The following is a 21553-nucleotide window of genomic DNA, read 5'->3' as shown; positions in this document are numbered from 1 at the left end:
GTGGCTGCATTTCAGTATATGGGGGGGATGGAGTTGCATTACTATGGCATCTTTCTAGATCAAAGTTGCTATGTAAATAATGTGGCCTTATCCCTATGATTACTTTAAAACTATTCAGCCTATATTTCACCAAACCACTATCAATGACAGTATCACTAACCGTGTAGGATGATCAAAATACTGGTTTCAGTTATGTTCTGCTTTTCTAAATAATAGTTCATTCTCATTGGTTGGTATAAGACAAACCATATACTGTACTTACTTCAAAAACTAAGGTGTGAATTTAGCAACTAGATGTATATCTACACACACCTATATTTTCACTCACTCATGAAGGATCTCTGAGCTATTAACTGTATAGGGACCACTCCTCTATCACTTGATGGCAGCTACCTCTGGCATAAAGAGCCAGTCATTGTCTGAGCAACACTACAAAAGCTTTATAGGAGGGTAGGTGAAAAGTAACTTCTCCAATTGAACTACAGAGTGCTCAGATGGGAAACTAGTTTGACTTGCCTGGGTATTATTTTGGCTATTGCACTGGGGTTAAGCTCCCCATATTTAAAAAACAAAACAAAAAACTCTCTATTTAAAAAGGCATGTTTTTATTGCTCATTCATTCATACTGCTAACAGTCATTTCTCCTACCAATCATAATCAATTGCAGGGCTGGAGTCTCCTTCCAAAAGTGCGCCTTTGCTGCTGAAATTAAAGCCAATTGAACTAGTGAACTGATGGGATTTGTTGGCCAGCCACTTACATGCAGAGTTTGAAGTAATAAATCAGCTTGGTCTGCAGTAGTCTCTTCTGCGATGGTGGAAAACCTCTTCACTTGGACTAAAGGATATTTAAGAAACTGAGTCAAGCACGGCTCCTTCTCTTCTCAGCCATGACCATCTGTTTGCCTCTGCTCTCTGTAACTATGATGTCCTCCTTGAGCCTGAGCTTTTTTTCTCTTCCCACATCTATATCAGCAAATCTGCCTGTCTTCACCGCAGTGGCATGTTCCCTTTGTGATACTGCTTTAGTTCCACCTGTGTTGAAATCTTCATCTATTTTCATCTCCACTTTCCTTGACTATGGCAGCTCTCTTCTCTGATCTCGTCAAGTACCAGCTCTCCCGATTCAAGCATGTGAGTTCTGCTCACCTTCTCATGTGCACAAAGAAATGTGACTGAATTGCTCCAGCCACAAACTCCACTGGTTGCAGCTTGCTTCATGCTCCAGTTTAAAATTGTCTTTGTTTTATAACCCACCATGGACTTTTCCCCAAATGTTCTCAAATAACTTGTCTGTCTCTACTATTGTCTGTGTTAGTCTTTATCATTTGCCTTCTTGACTGTAGCTGCTACCATCCGGAGTAGTCACCTTTAATTTTCTGCCTAATCAGTCCTCCCTCTCCTTTCAGATCTTGTTACTAACTTTTAAATTTCTCTGTAATTGTTTAACCTTGCAAAATGTTTTGGGCTACAGTTTGTATTGATACCATAGAAAGCATGAGTATATTGTAAGTAATTTAGAGGTAGAGAAAGCAGGAAAAATTGTATTCTGTTCCAAGTAATAAAACAAAAAAACCCCACACAAATAAACAAAATCTGCCATCAGATGAAGATACCTGTAATAATAAATTTGGTGGGTCCAGTGAATGACAAAGGTCTGTTCAGTCATTCCACTGTTCAAACTGAAAGTATTAAGCACGGGATGATACCAGTAGGTGTTCTTTAACAGGCTACACTGTCTCTAAAATCCTGTGTATGTTTGATAAAATATATTTTACTATACATGTTATGAATCTTTCTGTGGCACTTATTACTCATGGGAGAATGCTGTGCCAAAAAGTTCTGTACACAATATTTTAAAATTTTGCATATTTTGTCAAAATAATACAATATAATCACACCTGTTTCAATTATTTTGGCAATTTATTTCAAAACACGTGTCTCTACTCCGGAGGGAAACTTTTTTGTTGTCTCTAACAATAGAGACAATAAAAAAGTTACCCCCAGGAGTAGAGTGTTCAAGAACCCAGATTGTGTTTTGCTGTTACGCTTTTGTTGGGCACCTCAGTCTTGGTGTGTCACACATGCTAGCCAGGCACATCTTGAGGGGGGAAAATTTTGCCCCTCCAGTCTCTCACCCACACCCCCTCTCTCCCTGAGCCCAACCCAGTTTCTAATTTAATTAATTCTGTGCAAATTCTGCCTTCCATAGTGGGGCAGAATTTCCACAGGAGTAACTGAGTGAGTTTTGAGGCATGTGTAACCTATTCATTCAACATTAACTTGACTAAGGGTTTTGCAATATGCATGAATTCAAACAAATTACAAATTGTTTCCTTTTAAAATGGCGGACTATAGTCTTTTGCTTGTTTTGAGATATTTACCAACAGTTTACTAACCATCCTGGGGGAGTATTGTGAATGTTCTGTATCAGTTCTGAGAGCAGTTCTTCATGTCCATGAAATTGTTCTCAAGCCAAGCTTAGCTTAGTACCTTTGACAGAGGTGGGCAAATTACGGCCCGGGAGGCTAGTCCCTGGCCCCTCCCCTGCTGTTCTCCCTCCCATGCTGTCGCACGGGCAGTGGGGCTGCGAGCTCCTGCCGCTCTGAGCGGCAGGGTAAGGGGGTGGCGCATGTGTGCAACGGTGGCGGGGTTAGGTAGGGGGCAGGGGCTAGGCTGTTTGGGGGGCACAGCCTTCCCTATCTGGCCTTCCATAGAGTTTCGCACCCTGATGTGGCCCTCGGGCCAAAAAGTTTGCCCACCCCTGACTTTTGAGTATAACCTTCCTTGACCTGATAAGCAAATAGGAATACATTAGACGATCACTAGGGAGTGGAGTATCTCTTCTTGTGTTGGTGGGTGGCTTGATGAAATCTCTGCTCTTTTCTCATGTACCAGGACATCATGGCACCAGTTCTGTAGGCAGGTGGGCCGGAGTTGTTCTAGCTGTAAAAGGTATTCAGAAGCTTTGTTGGGAGTAGATGAAATACAAAACTCATACCGTGTTCCTCAGTTTAGGACCAAAATGAACACTTGATAATCAGTCCAGAGTTCCTCACTGCCACAGCAAAACCTCCGTGCAGATGAGAAATGTGCTGATTGGCCTTGGGACAGGCAAATCTTCCAGTTTTGGGGTCATTCTATTTAAAAGATTTGGCCAGTAGCCATGCAAGACAGGAACTGTGCTAGAGGGTTGGATTGTGAGAGTGCCTGTATCTGGGGAACTGCTTGGCATGTTCACTGTCTGCCTAGGTCACTCTGCCCTGACCCACAGAGCGAATGAGAAATTCAGTTGGGATGTAATGGGGATCGTCAATACTTAGGGTTCACTTAATATTGGTGAAAAACTTGAGCTGCACTTCTTGAGCTCAGTGCTGGCCACCCACAGGTTCATCTTTGTTGCTAGAGGTATAAAATACTACAACATATGGCAAGCTATGCATTGTTGCTGAGAGTAGCCGGGGGAGAACTTTTAAATGCATAGATAGGAATTCCCCACCCCTCCTTGCCTAGTTAAATAAGCAGAGCACTTGGCACTCCAAGCAACATATGCAATACCTGGTGTCTTATGCTGGGATATCAAGGGGGGTCAGATGTCCTGTCTTATTTGGACATGTGATCCTGGAACATTCTTTCAGTTAAATAGATTGCTTGGTAGTCTGCACTTCCAGCAAACTGGAGAAGGCAGATGATGCTTATCAGGTGTCTTAAGCTGGAAGAAGCCTCTGCATTAGGTCCGGCCTGACCTTTGTGGGATGCAGAAGTAGCAATGACTCTTACATATGTGTGTGGTTTTTTTTTTTAAATGTAAATAGCATGAAGTGAGGGAATGTAATTTGTAGAGATGTATTCTGCGTGTTACTGAGATGTTTTATTCCTGGTGGATAAAGCACGTTCTGGCTTCTCTACCAAATGGGACAACTACAGAGACTTGCTGCAAGTACAACCTACAAAAGGAAGTGATAGATCACAAGCAGCTACAGAATCAAAAACACGTGGCCTTATTCTATAGCCAATGGCAATGACCATGCCATGTGGGCATTGTTGGGTTTTTAGGACCTACTCCATGGAATAATGAATAATGGGTGAGGAGAACTGGGCAAACTAGCCCCAATGTCTGCTTTTGGGAAACTGCCTCTCCTAGTCCTGGCTGCAAGTGAGGACTGATACAGGGAGTGGTGGTAGGAAACAAAATACTTATCAGAAATAAAGGTAGGCAAGAGCCCAAGATACAGGGCCACCCATTGGTACTCTTTCAATTAGGAAAAATAAATGAAAATAAAAAGTCAAGAACCTGCTTAAAAGTAAAACAGACTCCTAAATGGTTGAAATAGCTCTAAAACCATTTCAGTAAGGATTCAGAGTAAGTTTCACAAAATGGTGAGAGTTGGAGATCCATGCTGCCTATTTAGTATATTATAGCATCCAGGGTCAGCCTCACATGTTGCAGGTTAATATTTTACTGATGTCACCATTCACTGATTGTGCAGTCTCACTACAGTTGATGTCCACTGGCATGAACACAGCTGGAAGTTTGGGAAGTGTAACATCTTTTTCCCCACATTGAAGCTCAGAAGTAGATAAGGTAACTGCAGTCTACCCCCAGATCAGCAGGAATGTAAATGATGATGAAGTTTTTTCAAAGTTATCCATGAGCTAAAGCAAGTCATATGACCGCTTCTGACCACTATAGTGGGTTTCAGAAAAGGGTTCTGCAGTAGGAGCTCTAATCTGTTAGATTATGAGACACATGGGATGGCAGGATCCTTTGGTATCTGCATTGGACTAAATACATTTCCCTAAATGCATTATTGCACCTCAGGAGCTGTGCGGGAATAAGCTTGTGGCTCAGGACTAGAGGGAGAAAATAACTTGATAGCTATGTTCCTGGGATTTAACCCACTACAGTTTGTAACTGGGAGTAGTCTGGGGTTTTAAGTTATTTGTTACTGGAGCAGGGGAGAGAACACAATTTTAATCTTGCATTGTTTAGTCTGCCCAGTCTCCTATCCACACTCATACTCCTCACGTGATTTGTATGACCTTATTGAGTACTCACTGTTCAGTGACCCTGACGGGCTCTATGTACCAACCCCCCTCATCTGCATTCTTCATACCCTTGTGTTTGGCACAGGCTCCCAGTTGATGATTTGCAATTATTTATCACCTGGAATGATTCATTTGAAATTGTAAAAAGAATTTATACCACAGAGTACCTTTCTGTACCTTTCTTTACAGGTATGTAGCAAGGGGACCAGTGTAGCATTTACGACACTGTGCCTTATATCAGCTTAATGCATTACTACAGCTGACTGTTAGAAGGTGTTTTTTGTACCACCCAGTTTAATTGCCCAAGAAGTAATGGCCAGAATGTCTGGTTTTAACTGCCTGATACAAGAAGCACTGCAGGCTGCATTTCAGCTCTGTCTCTGAAAAGTTCACATATTCAATCCTGTTAATTTTGCCAACAATTTCAATTCTAAAAGGTTGAGGATGACAAACACTGTAACTTCTCCTACGCTGAGACCCACAGGGCTAATGCAGTATCACGGGGTTGCTTATTTGCAGCCAGTGCTTGTCCTCAGCTGAGTGTTTCGAATGGAGCTTTGAAATAAGATGGGTCACTGTTCATTCCTGCAGGGTCACTTGGGGAACTGGAGATGGGGGCTACTGTGGCTTCTAGCTCCTTGTGACTGCAGGAGGATGAAAGATGCCATAACAAGCAATCCAGTCTGCAGCTCCCTTTTTTCCACCCCTCACATTCTTGCAATATTAGCTAGCTGGGTCAATGAGTTCTCACTGAAACATCCTGCAAACTTCCTCAGTGAGGAAGTTGTTTTAAAAAACAGCGTGAAAAGGCAAATTCTCTGAGACTGAAGTTAACTCTCTATGGTTATGTGGGTGGAAAGGGAAGGTGATTCATCTGGCACCCATCTGTGCGGGAAACAATAGGTCAAAGGGTTTCAAACTTTCATAGTGTGGGCCCAGTCTTAATAAATGGCTTACAAGTCACCTCTTTTTCTCCACCCTCATCACTTTCTTGTTGCAGAACATTCCTGTGGCAACTACAGTGATCACTCCCATGGCAAAGTAATATTGAGGAAACTATTGTATTTTTAACTTTTGTGTCCTAATTTAAAAATAACCTAACCCTGCTCTTCCTTTCATCTTCCCCCTCCTGTCTGTACTGCTTTCTGTCCCCTGGGCAGAGTGCCTGGCTGCCTTGTTACCTTCTGCCCTGGACATTCCAGTCCCACTGGTGGCTCTGGTTCCTGAGGCTGCTCCTGTAGCAGTGACCCCCTAATAGAGGCAGCTAGGTTGGCTGCTTTTCATTTCCAGTTGCTTAAAGAGGCCCCTCCAGCTGCTTCTCTCCATGAGGAGCCTGGACTGCGGACCTGTAGAAGCAGCTGGAAACAAGGAGCGCCAACATATGTCCAGGCCACTTTCAGGGGACCATCAGCCTGGACTTCAGTTTGGGCATAGGTATAGCTAATGGATAAACATGGACCTCTGGCCAGTCTTGTCTTCAATATGTACTGCCATGGTCAATTTCAGTATGTGGCTCTTGGTTCTCTTCTGAGATGCACACATCAGGTTGGTGTCAATATTTGTTGCATATCTGAGTGGATTATAGAGAGTGTCTGTCACTTTTTGGCGCCTTGGGTAGAGCGGTGTTTTTGCTGAAGTCCCCAGTGCTATATGCAAATATCTTGGTGCTAGCTGAACCCCCCTGTAAACATCCTGCCCTTAACTGGCTTTATTTTTGTAACCCTAATATGAGGTTTTCTTCACTTGATATGAACAAAACTTTCTTCTGTTAAATATAGATTAGAAAAATCTACCTATGCATACAGCAGTCGATAGATTAGTACAGTGAAAGAATTCCAACAAGGCCTGATTTACTAAAAGGATGAAACCCAAAGGGGTTTGGCTAGATTTCTACCCCAGAGCAATAATGTCATCCCTTGCACAAGACCAGCAGTGTGCCTAGTTCTGCACTAACATAGGAAGATACAGTCCCTGCCAAGACTTTTACAGCCTATCTTCAGCAGGAAACAATGGAAATACTGGTGTTTAACTTTGTTGTCTGTATGAATGGGCCTTGCTGAACAGCAAATCAGAACTAGAAGCCCACTGTCCTCGCATCTTCTCTTGCAGGCTTAGACATTAACAGGAAGGTTGGTTTGCAAGAACTGTTACTCAGTTACTCCAGCCAGGTTTGTCCACCTTAAACACCCCCCCCCTTCCCCCCCCCCGAATAGTTCATTGCTTGGGCTGAGAGAGCGTGAAGAACTTTGACCTAAAAGGAAAATTTAAGGAATTTAAAACTGGTCTGATATAGAATGATTCTTTCAATTTATGTTTATAAATTGTCATTGCTGTATTACTCTGTCAAGGAAACCTGCAGCTCGGATTTTTACAACGTCTGAGGCCTAAAGAGTGGTCTAACTTTTGTGGCAGTACGATGCTAATATTTTAAATGGCTGTATATAATCTCCCTGCTTTCTTTTAACTTGTGGAACAGTTATTGGGTACCTTTCCCAGCTGTGAGGAAGAGGTCTGTGTAAGCCTGAAGGCTCATCTCGTGCTCTCTCCTTCCCTCCCCCGCCCCCAAACAGAAGTTGGTTCACTAAAAGACGTTACATTATCCACCTTGTCTCTCTAAAGTCCTGGGACCATCATGGCTACAACCAGACTGCTTAGTCAAGGCATTACCAAAAAAAGTATTCTTCCTGCTCCCACTTTTTTCCTGTAGACTGTTCTGAGTAGATTAAATCCAAACCACAATTTTCTTGTGCCATTCTTTGACTGTGGTAGGTGTGTAGTTTGCCCAGCAAATTCATACTCTGTATCACTTCCTCTTTACTTCCTAACCTCTCTCTCCTGGTCTCCTTTAATGCAGAGCCAGTAAAAAAAAAAAAAAAAAAAAAAATCACTTAGCAAGGGGATGCTGTGGAGTCACAAGGCCTGTACATTGCACTTGAGACTCGGCAGATATGCTTGTAATGTGAAGTCTCCTGTACACTTGGAGAAGACCAGCTTCAGACTTGAGCTTTTTTTCCACTTTGCTGCATGATCGTACATGACTTGAATTATTACATAAGTGATTAAGTCGACTTGTAATGTTCATAAATACATAGATGCATGCACATCCTTACAAGCTCATCTGCAAAATAGCTTGCCATTTCTTACAGCTTATAACTGCTTTGCAAACTTTTGCTGCTAGTTTCACACAGAGCATCTGCAGAATTGTATAACTTCCTGGGCTGTAAATGACTCTAGTCCTAATAAGGTAAAACGCTGAAGATAGATCACCACAAAGGAAAATCAACTATATACAATAAGCAACTTTCCCTCCTCCCTAGGAGGTTTCCAGGATTATTATTCCCAAATCCATTCTTCCTTTGTCCGGCATTATCTTTGGCTATGCTAACAATTTTCCAGGATCCAGAGGATAACACTTTAATTTGCATTAAATAAAGAGCTGCAACAACTCATCTTTAATACAGCCAGGCCACTTAAATCAAGATGAAGCATAGCATGCTGGGACCTATAATCTGAGTCACATTCCCATATTAATACTTTTGTAGTGGCTTTCATCTGAAGATATCAGACCATTTTACAGTTCAGAATAGAAACCAGAAATCTCTTCCCAATCCCCTGCTGTATCCACTAGACCAGGGATAGTAAATAGGCGGACTGTGGGCCAAATCCAGACCACCACATGCTTTTGAACAGACCTCGAAACCTTTTTATTTTACTTTATTATAATCATTCTTGGTGTTTTGTTGTTTTTCTCTGGAATCTGGACCTTGACCAAAAAAAAATAGACTATCCTCACACTAGACCATGCATCCTCTCATAGGACCATTTAAAGGCCACATCGTAGAACTCTGGCTGAATTTGACTAGCAGGCTGCACTTTAACCCACATGTTAAAGCCTGTGGAAAGAGAAGTAGCCATGAAGGCTTAGTAAATATGTCATGGTATCCTAGTTAAAGCCACATGCCTGAAAAGTAATGCAGCACCAAGTAGCTAGTGTACTACGGATGAGACTATTATAGTCTAGCTGCATGCCCCCCTTCCTTTAGAACAGTGGCTCTCAACCTCAGACACAAGAGTCTGATTTGTCTTGTGTACCCCAAGTTTTACTTCACTTCAAAACGTACAAAATTAGTCATAAAAATAAGTGTCACAGCACACTATTACTGAAATACTGCTTTCTTTCTCATTTTTACCATATTTGGAATATAAATATTTTACTTACCTTTCAGAGTATAGAATTACAGAGCAATAAAAACAAATCATTGTCTATGAAATCTTAGTTTGTGCTGACTTTGCTTTTTATGTAGCCTGTTGTAAAACTAGGCAAATCTAGATGACTTTATGTCCCCGTCCCCCCGGAAGACCTCTGACTACTTCCAGGGGTACACGTACCCCTGGTTGAGAACCGCTGCTTCACAGGTCAATTCAGTTGTGGCTAAGGACCACAGGTCTCTAAGCTTATAAAGAGCCGTCTGCTCTACTAACAAAGGATATAGATTCAGCCACAGCTGCTGAGTCATCATCAGGTATGTGTGATTCCTGTCCTCCTTTTCCGGTTTCTGTATGATAAAGTAACCACGTCAAGGTTGTGGTTTAGATGCCCAGAACTGGCGTGTGGTTTTTTTTTGTTTGTTTTGTTTTTGTTTTTTGAATATAGTCCTCTCCAACCCTGTTGGTACCTGGCTAATCCAGCCTCATTCTGCGGGCCGCAGTTAGCACTTCTTTGCAGGACTATCTGGCTGCATGCAAAGAAATCGTCTGGTTGCGCACACGTCTATTGGGCTAAGATTGCTGGTTTGAATAATGCACACGTTAGTGTCGGGAGAGGTGATTGGCTGGGCACTGCTGCAGTGAGAATGCAGGCTGGATACTCAGGGTTTCGGCTCACTTGATGCGCGTTAGATGAGCCAGGGAGAGCCTAGGTTAATTGGTAGCTTTGAGCAGCTTCCCAGAGTGAAAGGGTCCATTTTAGCTTTTATATTAAGCTCAGCATCTTGGCTTTTCTGTCCAGGCTTCCTCTAAAGCTCAATATCTTGGGTTCTCCGTGCCAGCGCTCTTGAGCTTTGTCTGTTGCCACCAGCTCTGAAGCTCTTGTGCAGTGAACTGCTTATCAGGCCAGGCACGACAGCAGTAACAGCAATTTCAAAAGGCAGGAATCGGCGGCAGGAATAGTCTGTAAAGCAACCGAACCTCTGGAGTTGCCGGCTTGAATCTCTTTCTGGCTGCTGTGTGGAACGGATTCCCAGTTTGGAGGGCTTGGTATTGCAGTCACATCCTTGGCAGCAGGCATTCACTGATTGCAGGGTTTCTTTGACTGGGACTTTGACTGGAGTAGCAATGCTGCAGACCCTCTGGCGTTTTCTGTCCAACCTGTTTACCAGGGCCATGTGCCAAGGTCCTGCAGAAGGAAAAGAGAATGAGGCCAGAGAGACGACCCCAGGGGACCAGGGGCCAAACCTGTTGGGGAAGCCACAGGACAGAGGGGCTGATCCCACTGAAAGGAGACCAAGTATCTTACTGGTGGTTGGACCCGCAGAGCATTTTCCAAAGGTAACGGCACTTCTGAGGTTCCTGAATGGGGGCTGGCTTGCACTGGGTTGCACGTGCCTGGCCTACTGGAACAAAGGGTGTTGGGGGAGATGAGGGAGTGTGAAAATGGGGTTCCCTGAAGGGAGGGATGATGTGGGAGGGGGGCTGGCAAGGAGGGAGAGTGATTCTGGGTGTGGGCTTGCTAAAAGTGTAAGTGTATGGCAGGAGAAAGGAGACGGGGAAGTGTCTATCAGGGAAGAGGTGTAATGAACTGCCAGTAGTTCCTGCTCGCTCGCTCGCCCGCCCGCTTCCCCCCCCCCCCCCAAATCACAAAATATTTTGAGGGCTGACCTCTCCAGGGAAACTGTTTTGGGAGCAAGATGAAATATTGGAGCCCAAAGGTTCCTTGGCAACTGAAAGAGGAGGCTTAGTTCGAGAAGGCAAGGAAAAGTAATATGGGCTAATAGTGGTGTTTATGTACCTCCACACCTGCACTGGGGACTGGTTAAGGGTTAAGAAATAGTCTAGTAATTTGGCGAGGTGGGGCGATGCCTCGGGAGATGCAAGAGAAACCAGGGTATTTTGAGCAAGCAAGAGCCTGACAGCATTAGCTAAATGGCGCACAGAGCTGGAGTCTGTCAGAGGCAGGAGGATTTACACCTTGGAAACGAAGAATAGTTTCCCAGGAGAGGAGAGAGAAGGGACACTGGAACTGGAATGAAGACTGAAACTTCTGAGGAGGGGGAGAGTGGGCATGGGGGGCAAGTACAAATACAATAGATACAAGGAATCTCCTTTTGTTCTCCATCTGGGGCAGCTAGACAAAGGCGGTTGAGCAGTATGTTAATGTACAGTAGCCTGGGATCATGTGACAGAATGGGCTGGGTCCGATTTTACTTGTAGAAGTTAATGTGGCGGTGGGGAGAGAAGAGCAATGATTACATATGGTTTGTTACAAAGGGAGTGGCTGGGGAAAAAGGGGGCAGCCAGGTACAATCTCTCCAAGTGATGGGAGCAGGGGAAGGGAAGAATGTTGAGACAGATGGGGGGGGGGGCAGCAGGGATAATGATAGGTGGCTTTCATGGTCCAGTTTACCAGGCAGGGAACTAGGTATAGATGCTGTTGTAAAAGCTCTCCAGTTACAAGAACACGGGGTGAACAGGCTGGGATTATGTAGTGGAGGCGATTGTAATCTTTTCTGCCTTGGATTGAAGCAAGCAGGGCTGAATTTGTGGCTCTGGTTCCACTGGATGGGGACCGTCCCTGCTTGGGCCTGACTGAGAGAGCTGCAGGGACTTATTCCTCTTTGCTGGTTGTCCGGTGATGGGACCTGGGTACCCTTCTGAAAGGATGAATGGAGAGAAGATAGGAAGGGGATGGACAGAAAAGCCAATGATGAGTTAAAGCAGGCTGTGAGGGGAAGCCTGGAATGAGTGGGGTTAAAGATCTCTAGTGTATCTTCTAAGGGAATAATGGGTCCTCTGCCTATGAGAGGATCAGTCTGCCTCTCCAGATCAATGTACCCTTTTTGAGAGTGGGGGTGAAGCTGAGGTCTGTTTAATTCCTTCCCTGTCTGACACATTCCCATGACCTTGGGAGGCTGCTTCCTGACAGTGGGGAGAGAATTAACTCAATCTTGAAATCTGTGGGAGGGTGGGGATGGGGAGAGCCTAGCTCAGCACTAAGGGGCTTCTCATTTTCCTTTGCTGTCATGTAGGGGGAACTTTTGTCTGGTGGTTAGAGGCTGAGATATGGGAGGCAGAGGCGGGTTCTATTCCTAACTCTGCCACTGAATGTCTGTGACCTTGGGTGAGTCATCTAATTCCTCTGTGTTCCCTTTGTAAAAGTGCCTTGAGCTCCTCAGCTGCTATATAAGTATGAAATATTTAGTATGCCTGAGAGCTAGATGCTGTGATGGCTTCATTTGTACGACCAAACCTGATGTTAAGAAGCAGATTCCATAGTCCAGTGTGAACTGCTTCTGTTTATCCCCGTGGTCCTTGCCTTACAGCTGGACAGGCTTTGCTGATTTGTTGGCTACATGGAGGTGCTTATTGAAGCATCAGGCTGTTTTTCACCCACATGTATGTAAAATGTTGATGGGCATGTGATGTGCTGGCATGCTTACCGGGTGTGCACAGCAAATTTCTGCCAATCACACCAGGATCTGTCACTCTTGACCTGGTTGTCATGAGTGGAAGAGGTCAGCTCTCCTGGAGTTTAGTTACCTTCATGTGAAATATTTATCTTTTACTTCCCCCCCACCCTGTAGCCTTGGCTCGCTGCTATTGTTCTTTAGTTTGCTGTGGACTGTATTGAATTAACAAATGATTAACTGCCCTCTTCCCCCATTTTGTATCCCTGTCCATTCCTTGACGTTTGTGTCCTGTTAGGACTTTCTGTCCTGTACAATTAATTATATTCCACCTTCCAGGAGTGAAAATACAAAATCAAAAGAAATTACCAATCAGGACCTATTTATTCCTTTGCTGAGCGATAGTCAGACACAGTGGATCTCAGACTGGTCCGGGGACCAGCAGTGGTCCACCAAGCTGCTTGTGCCACAATGGGAAAACACATTAGCCTTCAAGCTGATATTTCCAGTGAGTTGTGGCCCAGTCCAGCACTTAGGGCTAGTCTACACTAGAAGCGCTACATAGGCGCAACTGTGCCAGAGCAGCTGCGCTGCTGTAGCGCGTCTAGTGAAGACGCCCTATGCCGCTGGGAGAGAACTCTCCTGTCAGCAGAATTATTCTACCTCCAGAAGAGGCGGTAGTTATGTGTGGACGCCGCATACGTCAGTGAAACTTGTATAGCTCGGGGGTGGCTTTTTCACACTCCTGAGCAACGTAAGTGATATCGACATAAGTGGTAGTGTAGACCTACCCGTAGTATTTCCAGAGGCTTTTTTAACCTGTTAAATTAAAAACAAAACCCTCTGTCCTAGTGTAGCTGTCTCATGTCTCTGGGCAGATGTGTTTTTGTGTAAATTCAACCATGGTCTGATTAGTGGAGGGCGCTAAACTTGGAAGTGACACAAATGCACGGGAGATGGACATACCCTCAGGTTCTGTACTGCAATAAAAGACCTGCAGCAGGACTGCGGTTGGCCAGGTCAGCTGTCTTGGGCTGTGGGGCTAAAAATAGCAGTGTAGACATTTGGGTTGGAGCCTAGGCTCTGAAACCTGGCAAGTGGGGAGGGTCTCAGGGACCAGGCTCCAGGCCATGCCCGAACATCTACACTGCTATTTTTAACTCTGCAGCCTGAGCCCCGTGAGTCTGAGTTAATTGACCTGGCCTCAGAGACTCCCTGCCGCAGGGTTTTTATTGCTGTGTAGACATATTCTAAGTAACCAGGAAAGATTTACACTAAGGGGACTTCAGATAGTTCAAGGGCTTGCTCCCTAATGCCAAGCTTCTGCCCAGGGAGAGGAAATAAATAGCATGGATATCAAATAGGGCTATGCCCACATGCTCAGGGTTTAGCTGATCGCCATATTTGGGGTCGGAAAGGAGTTTTCTCTCAGGGCAGACTGGCAGAGGCCCTGGGAGTTTTTCGCCTTCCTCTGCAGCGTGGGGCACAGGTCACTTACTGGAGGATTCTCTGCACCTTGAACTCTTTAGACCACAATTTGAGGACTTCAGTAGCTCAGACATAAGTTAGGGGTTTGTTACAGGAGTTGGTGGGTGAGATTCCGTGGCCTGCGTTGTGCAGGAGGTCAAACTAGACTATAATAATGGTCCCTTCTGACCTTAAAGTCTATGATTCTGATACGTTCATCTTGTCACCTTAATACTGTCCTATATCCTTTTCAGGTAATCAAGATCTTGTGTTTCACCTGGGAATGCTTGGGATGAGGCATTCACAAGCGGCTCTCTATCTTAAGAGGCGCACAAGAGGGGGAAGTCATGAGAATTGCTGGGATGAGGATACTCCTGCAAGTCACAACATTAATGAATGCAAACTTGGTCGTGCGTTCTTTTGTGGTGGTCTTCCAAAAAATATGTCCCCTGTACACAGGAATGCACAGACCAACAGTTAACATTCAAATAAGATGTTGCAACTGGTAACTGACTGGAGGATTTGTTTTATTATGCCAAGTGCTGTTTATGAATGATTTGAAAGTAAGCAAATTAAGGTCAGTCCTTTGTAGCCAAAGAAAGCTGATCTAGGCAGTGCTTTTTCCAGGGCAGGGCTGGTCTCGGTGGGAGACAGCTGCGGGGAGTTCACTGCAAGAAAGGAGTAGGTATGGATCTGTCACATGACTGTTACCTCCCCGTCTCCTCCATCCTGCTATCTGGAAGGGAAATTGGTGGAAGGGATAGTTTACGTAGGAGTAAGACAAGGATACTTCAGAGTTTCACAGTGAAGCAGTAGTAGAGCCCGTTGGCCTGAGGTAGGTGTCTTGTGTAGCTTTCACTGTATTTCTAGAGTCCAAGTAGTTGAGTCATTGCAGCTCAGCCTCACATATTGCAGATGTATGGAGAGTGGGCTGGACAGTGGCACTGCCGAAGTTTCCAAAAGGCACTCGCTATCCTTGGCTTCATTGTTCAAAGGATGTAGAAATCAGTTCTCAGTACCACAGTAACCCAGGTCTCTGATGCTTTACAGAACAATTTGTTTTGATACTTCTAACCTTCCAGCTTCTTGAAATGGAATCTAGACACTTGATATCTGCACACACTCCTGCTTTGCATTCATCTCTGTAAATGCAGTTGCTGGTGTAAACTCAAGGTGCACTCCATCTCCTCCTCTTAGTTCATTGTGCGGTAACTAATATCTTGCTTAAAAATGGCTTTCTTGCCTGCCCTCCTCTTCTCTTGTCTACTTTGACGTAGGATGGTGGGCGTTTCTTCCCTGGAACGCACGGTTTTGTCCATTTGTCTCCCACTGCCAAGTGTAGGTGGATTTCATTGGGAAAAGCTGCATTGTGCTGTCATAGCAACTGTGGTGTCAAGCGGCTGTAACAAAGAATGACGTCTGGGAACCCAGGAAAGCGTGCGTGTATGGTGATGGTGGGGGCTTCTCAATCACTGTGTAGTGGAGTAGGTCTCAGATGGGAAAAGCCAGTTCAGTGGGCCTTGTAGGAGGCATTTGCCTTTGACTCTGTTGGGCTGACGATTGTAGCAAAGATTGGTCTTTGGGAAAGAGGGGTGCGCTATTGGCTTGTAAATCACACAAGCTTCTGCAGCTGATCTCTAAGAGGATCTGGATTTGGTGAGAGGATCCTGTTCTGTGTGCAGACAGACGTCAGAGGGGAGTAGGTTAAGCCTGATTAGGTAATAGGGAAATAAAGGGGCACAGTGGGGTGAGATGCTGGGGGAGGGGTTAAGAAAGCTGTAGTATGGCCAAGCTTTTGGGAGCTGAAGTTGGGGAGAATACTAAACGTTGCTTAATAGATCATGACTTGCTTTTGTAAATTCCTCACATTAAAGCCCCAGATTAAATAATCCCAGTCCATGTAACTGGTTTGCTACTCTATGATCAGCTTGTAAAGACACATTTTAAAATTTCACCCTAATGAACAAAATTCTGTTGAAAGGTCTTAATTGATTTTTGGACACTAGGATGTGGGGGAGAGAATGTTTGAACTAGTTTTTAAACTGGTTCTGGCATATAGTTTGTGTGGCCAGAGCATAATCATTTGCAAACTATTGCTCTAGCAAGGTAAACTGTTTGCTAAACTGGTTTAAACTAGTCCAGCAAATGAGCTTCCTTTCCCGTAGAACAGACAGATCATAGTGCTTTGGAAAGCTGGAAATTGAATATTCTTGCTCTCATCTCTCATCTGGTAGCCTTTCTATGGCAGATTTTAGGGACAGGGACTCTAGTTTAACAGGGAGGTAAAGTCAACTATGTTCTAATAATGCAGAGGATTATGGGAAGCAATTAATAGCCCTGTAACTGATTACAGAACGCTCAGCCTGGTGTGTGGGTTTTTTTTGTTGCTTTTTTGTTGTATACAGCAATGCCAGGGAATATTTAGTGCCCACACACCAAAGTGCTAAGTGTTTAGAAGCCTGTAGTCATATCTGTGCTCAGTAAGGGGTCCTCACCGCACACCCCATTTGTCAACCTGACCAACCCTATACTGTTCCATGCACCAGTGATGAAAGCATTAAGTGGCTTAATAATAGCTGGGAGAACCAGGAGAAAACACTGTGTCCACCCAGACCATTTTGTAGTGTAAGCTGTACCTGGACAAAATGTTTTTTTCATGTTTTCCCATCTATAATTAACCACTTACTATGTAAGTATGTGAGCGTACATTTACTGCTCCATAGATGGCTAGTTAGATTTTAATTTGTCTCAAAATTAGACACGGAAGTTTTCCAAGACTGAGTCTGAAGTGTATATTCCACCTTAGCCTGCTTTTGACTGGCTTCCTGCAAGTCTGTCACAGTGGCATACGTCTCTCACCCACTTTTTCTCTGTCCCTCAGAACAGAGCTGCAGCATTGATCTGTTTGGGCATACTGGCAATACTCCCTCATGGCTGACATCACCCAAGCTCTAATTATTTCTCAAGATTGTTTATAACTAGAGAGCTAATTATCCTCTGTTATGCCACAGCCTTCTTTAAACATGGGACTTTTGGGGTCTTGTAGCTGGAGATCTTGAATGAGGGGTGAAGGCAGTGGGTGTATGGAGTATACTGTGTCCCACGCATCTTTTAGAGGAAGTAAGAAAATCATAGGAATATTGTTTGTGGAGTGAGGGGAAATCCAGTCCCTTCAATCCTAGCATTAGTGTCTGTGGCCTTTGGTCAATACCATAATCGGGATTGGATGACATTGTGCTGTGTGCTGGGAAGAGATGATTCCTGCCCCAAAGAGTCCAGTCTAATCTAAGCTTCTCCCTTCTCCAGTGAGCATTACAAATGGGGAAGGGAGAAGCTTCTCCTGGATTTCTTGCAGCTCTCCCTCTACACACTTAAGCATTTATTGCAGCCTCTCCCAGCCCCCGTGCTTTGAGTGCTGCATGTGACTGTGCTGTCTGCATCTCGGTTTGGTTGAGGAGGGAGAAGGGATTAAGTGAGGGGGACAGAGAAGAGTTAACTCTGCTAAGAGTGTGACGTGGGCCTCTTGGGCTTTACAGAGAGCCTGGAGTTGAGTAATTGGAGGCAGCTCACATGCCTTGTCACAAAGCCAATGTCTGGCTGGCTAGCTGGGAGGTATTGCACAAAAAAGGCTTCCCCTTTAAGCAGAAGGGCAGGGCTTGCTCAGCCAATGGCAGCTGAGCACGGACAGCTCATAGCCATGTGTCATGAGACTTGCCGGCATTTCCTTTCCCCCACGCACTGAAACTAGCTCCAGCAGGGGATCGCTCAGGTCACTTCCCATCCTTGTTTGGCTGTGTAGGTCAGCACCTAAGTTGCTGGTACAGAAACATGCTCTGCTTGTGTCTGTATGTGCCAGTGTTTGGGGAGTCCCAGACGGAGTTCCAATACTTTGAGTCAAAGGGGCTCCCTGCCCAGCTCAAATCTATCTTCCGCCTGAGCCTCTTCATTCCTTCCCAGGAATTCTCTACCTACCGTCAGTGGAAACAGGTATGGCTTTGGGAGTAGGGTGGCAGAAAGGAGGGTGGGGATGCGGTGGGGAAAATGGTGTATCAAGATCTTCTGGACTAAATGGCTTGGCTAGTGGATGGGAAACAAGGTTGCTTGTGGCCTCTGCTGCTCATCCCTATAGCCAGAGGCATGGGCTGCCATCATCTTTTCCACTTCCCCTTTGCAGGGGCTGCTGGCAGCAAGCCATAGGGCAGTCGTCTTTCCTCCTAGGCTCCCTCCCTCCCTCCCCTTAAAGGGGAGTCAACTGTGTGTGTGTGTGTGTGTGTGTGTGTGTGTGGACAGGTGGGACATGGGAGCCAAATATCCTTTCCCCTTAAATGCTGTTTTAGGTATCTGCCCCTATATTTCATTCTTCCTGAATTTAGTAGTAAACCAGCCGATTAACTGCATGATATCCTACGGAGTTCTGGGGGGGAAGAGTTTCCTTTCTTAACATTGCCTTATCGGCTCTTAGACAATTGTAGTGCTAGCTCCTTCCTCATTATTACTTGTCCTCCACCCTTTTTTGTGTACTAGCATCCAGCAGCATGTGCACCTACGTCTTGTGTCTACTCTGCAGTTTGAACCATGGGGGAGCTGAACCCATGTTGAGCACTGTTTAGCAGCAAGTGTAGACAAACACAAACCGTGTTCACCATGGCTTCAGTAACCATGTCTAAACCCTACATGGACGACTTCATCATTTAGGCAAGGCTAGAGCATCACCCACAAATGTTTCATGTAAAGCCCTCTGCTACAGAAGGGCAACTTACTAGATTCTACAGGGGTGGCCAACCTGTGGTTCCGGAGCCACATGCGGCTCTTCAGAAGTTAATATGTGGCTCCTTGTAGAGGCACTGACTCTGGGGCCAGAGCTACAGGTGCCAATTTTCCAATGTGCCGGGGGGTGCTCGCTGCTCAACCCCTGGCTCTTCCACAGGCCTTGCCCCCACTCCATCCTTTGCCGCCGCCTGCCATGCCCTCGCTCCCCCTCCATACACAGCCTCCTGCACCCCACGAAACAGCTGATCGGGAGGTGTGGGGAGGGAGGGAGAGGTGCTGATCAGCTGGGCTGCCGGTGGGTGGGAGGTGCTGGGAGTGAGGGTGGGGGAGCTGAAGGGGGGGCTGCTGACGTATTACTGGGGCTCTTTGGCAATGTACATTGGTAAATTCTGGCTCCTCGGGCTCAGGTTGGCCACCCCTGTACTAGAATTATACACTCACCCTCTCGCCACTCCACTGCAGTCCCTTCTGTTCCAGCACACACTGCTGCAGGTGCTAGCTGCTTGTCAGATGACTATGCTGTTAAGGGCACTGGTGGCTTCTTATGCTTCTCAGGAGGCTGCGTGCATGGCAGATTTGTGCATAAGAACTGAGGCGGGGCAGGGGAACAGCTGGAGAGGCACTTTATGCAGGTGATCATGGAAAAACATGAGCAGCTTAACAAATACCCAAAGTTGCAAAAGCACAGCTGTGCTAGTGTTGAATTCTGCTTACAGAATACAAAATAGATATCGCTGCAGTGATTCCTGTTCGCCTCTGAAGGCAAGGAGGCGGGTGTGGGTGCTCACCCATATCCCTGAAGAGGATGCTGAAGGTATAACGTGTACTCCCCTTGCTAGGTTGACCAGACAGCAAGTGTGAAAAATCGAGACACTTTTTTTTGGAGGGGGGGTGGGGGGGAGAGAGGATAGTTGTGTATGTGTATAAGACAAAAGCCCTCAATATCGGGACGGTCCCGATAATACTGGGACATCTGGTCACCCTACTTCCTGCACAAGTAGGAAAGAATCCCAGCAATGCCCTTGATGCAAGCCCAGTGCTGTGACTTTGGAAACAGTTTGCATCCTTCATTGCTTAGTGAAGCTTGGAGTGATTAATTTAGCAAGCCTGATCAGGTAGAAGCTGCCTAACTATGATTGTTCCTGTTATCCCCATCTCCTCTGTGATAACTGTCAGGAAGTATCATAGGAAAGAGAGCCTTTCAGCTCTCCTAATTGTTTTATGGAGTCTGTGAATCTCACTGGCCATGAACTGGTCAGGGATTATCTGCTAGAGGGAAGCCTGGTCAGCTATTTGACACTGATCTGCTGACATGCCAGAGGTGTTTGTCTATCTTTAGCCTACAAATTGAATATGGGGCCCCATCTGTGTCTTTTACAGCTGTCATATGACTGTCTGCAGACTAGGAACATGGTGGGCATATCTCTAAGGTCACTGCGGTTCAGGTTTGCATTTTATTTTATTTCGGAGTAGCAGCCGTGTTAGTCTGTATCCGCACAAAGAAAAGGAATACTTGTTTTTTAGTCTCTAAGGTGCCACAAGTACTCCTTTTTATTTTTTTAACACTCTCAGAAATGATAGCAATAATCCTGGGTTGCCCTGGGGCCAAAATTGACCAGTTAGGTGTTTGTCTGACTTTAACTTTAAATGTAGTGGCCAAGTGTGTATAGCTACATATGGGATTTAAAACTAAATGGGTGTATCTTGATTTAAAAGCATCTGAGCGGGGCTAGCTTCCATAGGTTTAAGAAATATTGGAATAAACTTGGCTTAACATGTTCCCTTTGAAATACTTTCATTGTGAACCTGCCTTACAAATTAATGAGTTAGGTTGGTAAGTACAAGACTCATTAAAGGGTCTGACATCTGGGAGTCCAGAACTGAGGTCTTTTACAATAATAGCCATCCACTGTTTGCAGAGTGAATAACTAGCATCATAATCCAAAAGGGAGCTGAACGTGACTGGACTGAGTTACTTGGTGCTGGTCGCTGTTGGCTCTTGTAATCTGTGCAAGGCAACTAGCAAATGTGGTGTGGAGCAGGAACCGATTGTCCTAAATTATTGCTCTGTGCAGGTTGGCTTTCCCCTGCCTGGTTAACAAGTAGCTATGTGCCCTTGTGCAGGCCAGGCCATGTGCTATTTCCTCATGCTGGAATTAGTCGAGGCGTGAGAGCTCTGTATGCCAAAGTTCCCTATCTTTTCCCAGTTGCTTGGGCTAGGTTCCCATCTTTAATGTAAGTGCTCTGTCCTGTCTGTGTCTCTGGCGACCTTGTGCAATTCAGGTCTACATAAGTGTATAGCTGCAGGGTGGCTAAACCAGTTCATGCTGGCATCCTAGGAGCTTTTATCACTAACACTGTCCATGAGAGATGGACTTCAGTTTGGCCACAGGCTCTTGCTGGCTGGGATTGGTTATTCCCAGTGTTGGTTTTCCTTTTCATGCACCGTGGGGAGGAAGAAAACTCTTCTTTAACTAAAAGCTTGGATTGGGAGGGGGAAAATCTGCCTGAGGTTCTATGATCCAAGCCTCCTGCAGTCCTAGTGCTTCTATTTGAATCTCAGACAGAGGCCTGAACAATTCTAATCTACGGCATAGGGGGCTGTATATTACTACAGGTCTGACACTTACCTATGCAACAGATATT

At 45.3% G+C, this 21553-nt stretch overlaps 1 protein-coding gene across 3 annotated transcripts in view; it reads left to right on the top strand.

The window, feature by feature from the left end:
* SLC25A25 (solute carrier family 25 member 25) overlaps positions 1-21553 on the top strand; it is a 35279-nt gene that overhangs the window by 4869 nt on the left and 8857 nt on the right. Inside the window, exon 1 of one of the 3 annotated variants that reach the window (XM_073314710.1) lies at positions 9900-10595. The exons of 1 other annotated variant lie outside the window; for it this stretch is intronic. In XM_073314710.1, the coding sequence (XP_073170811.1) occupies positions 10383-10595 (213 nt within the window). In that variant the 5' untranslated portion in view covers positions 9900-10382. Of the gene's footprint in view, positions 1-9899; positions 10596-17793; positions 18125-21553 lie in introns of those variants that run through there. One more of the 3 variants, XM_073314711.1, reaches the window with a different exon arrangement.

This window comes from Lepidochelys kempii, chromosome 16 (genome assembly GCF_965140265.1).
Source record: "Lepidochelys kempii isolate rLepKem1 chromosome 16, rLepKem1.hap2, whole genome shotgun sequence".
NCBI lineage: Eukaryota > Metazoa > Chordata > Testudines > Cheloniidae > Lepidochelys > Lepidochelys kempii.
The sequence above is the reverse complement of the archived record's forward strand: the minus strand, read 5'-3'. Positions and strand labels throughout refer to the sequence as shown.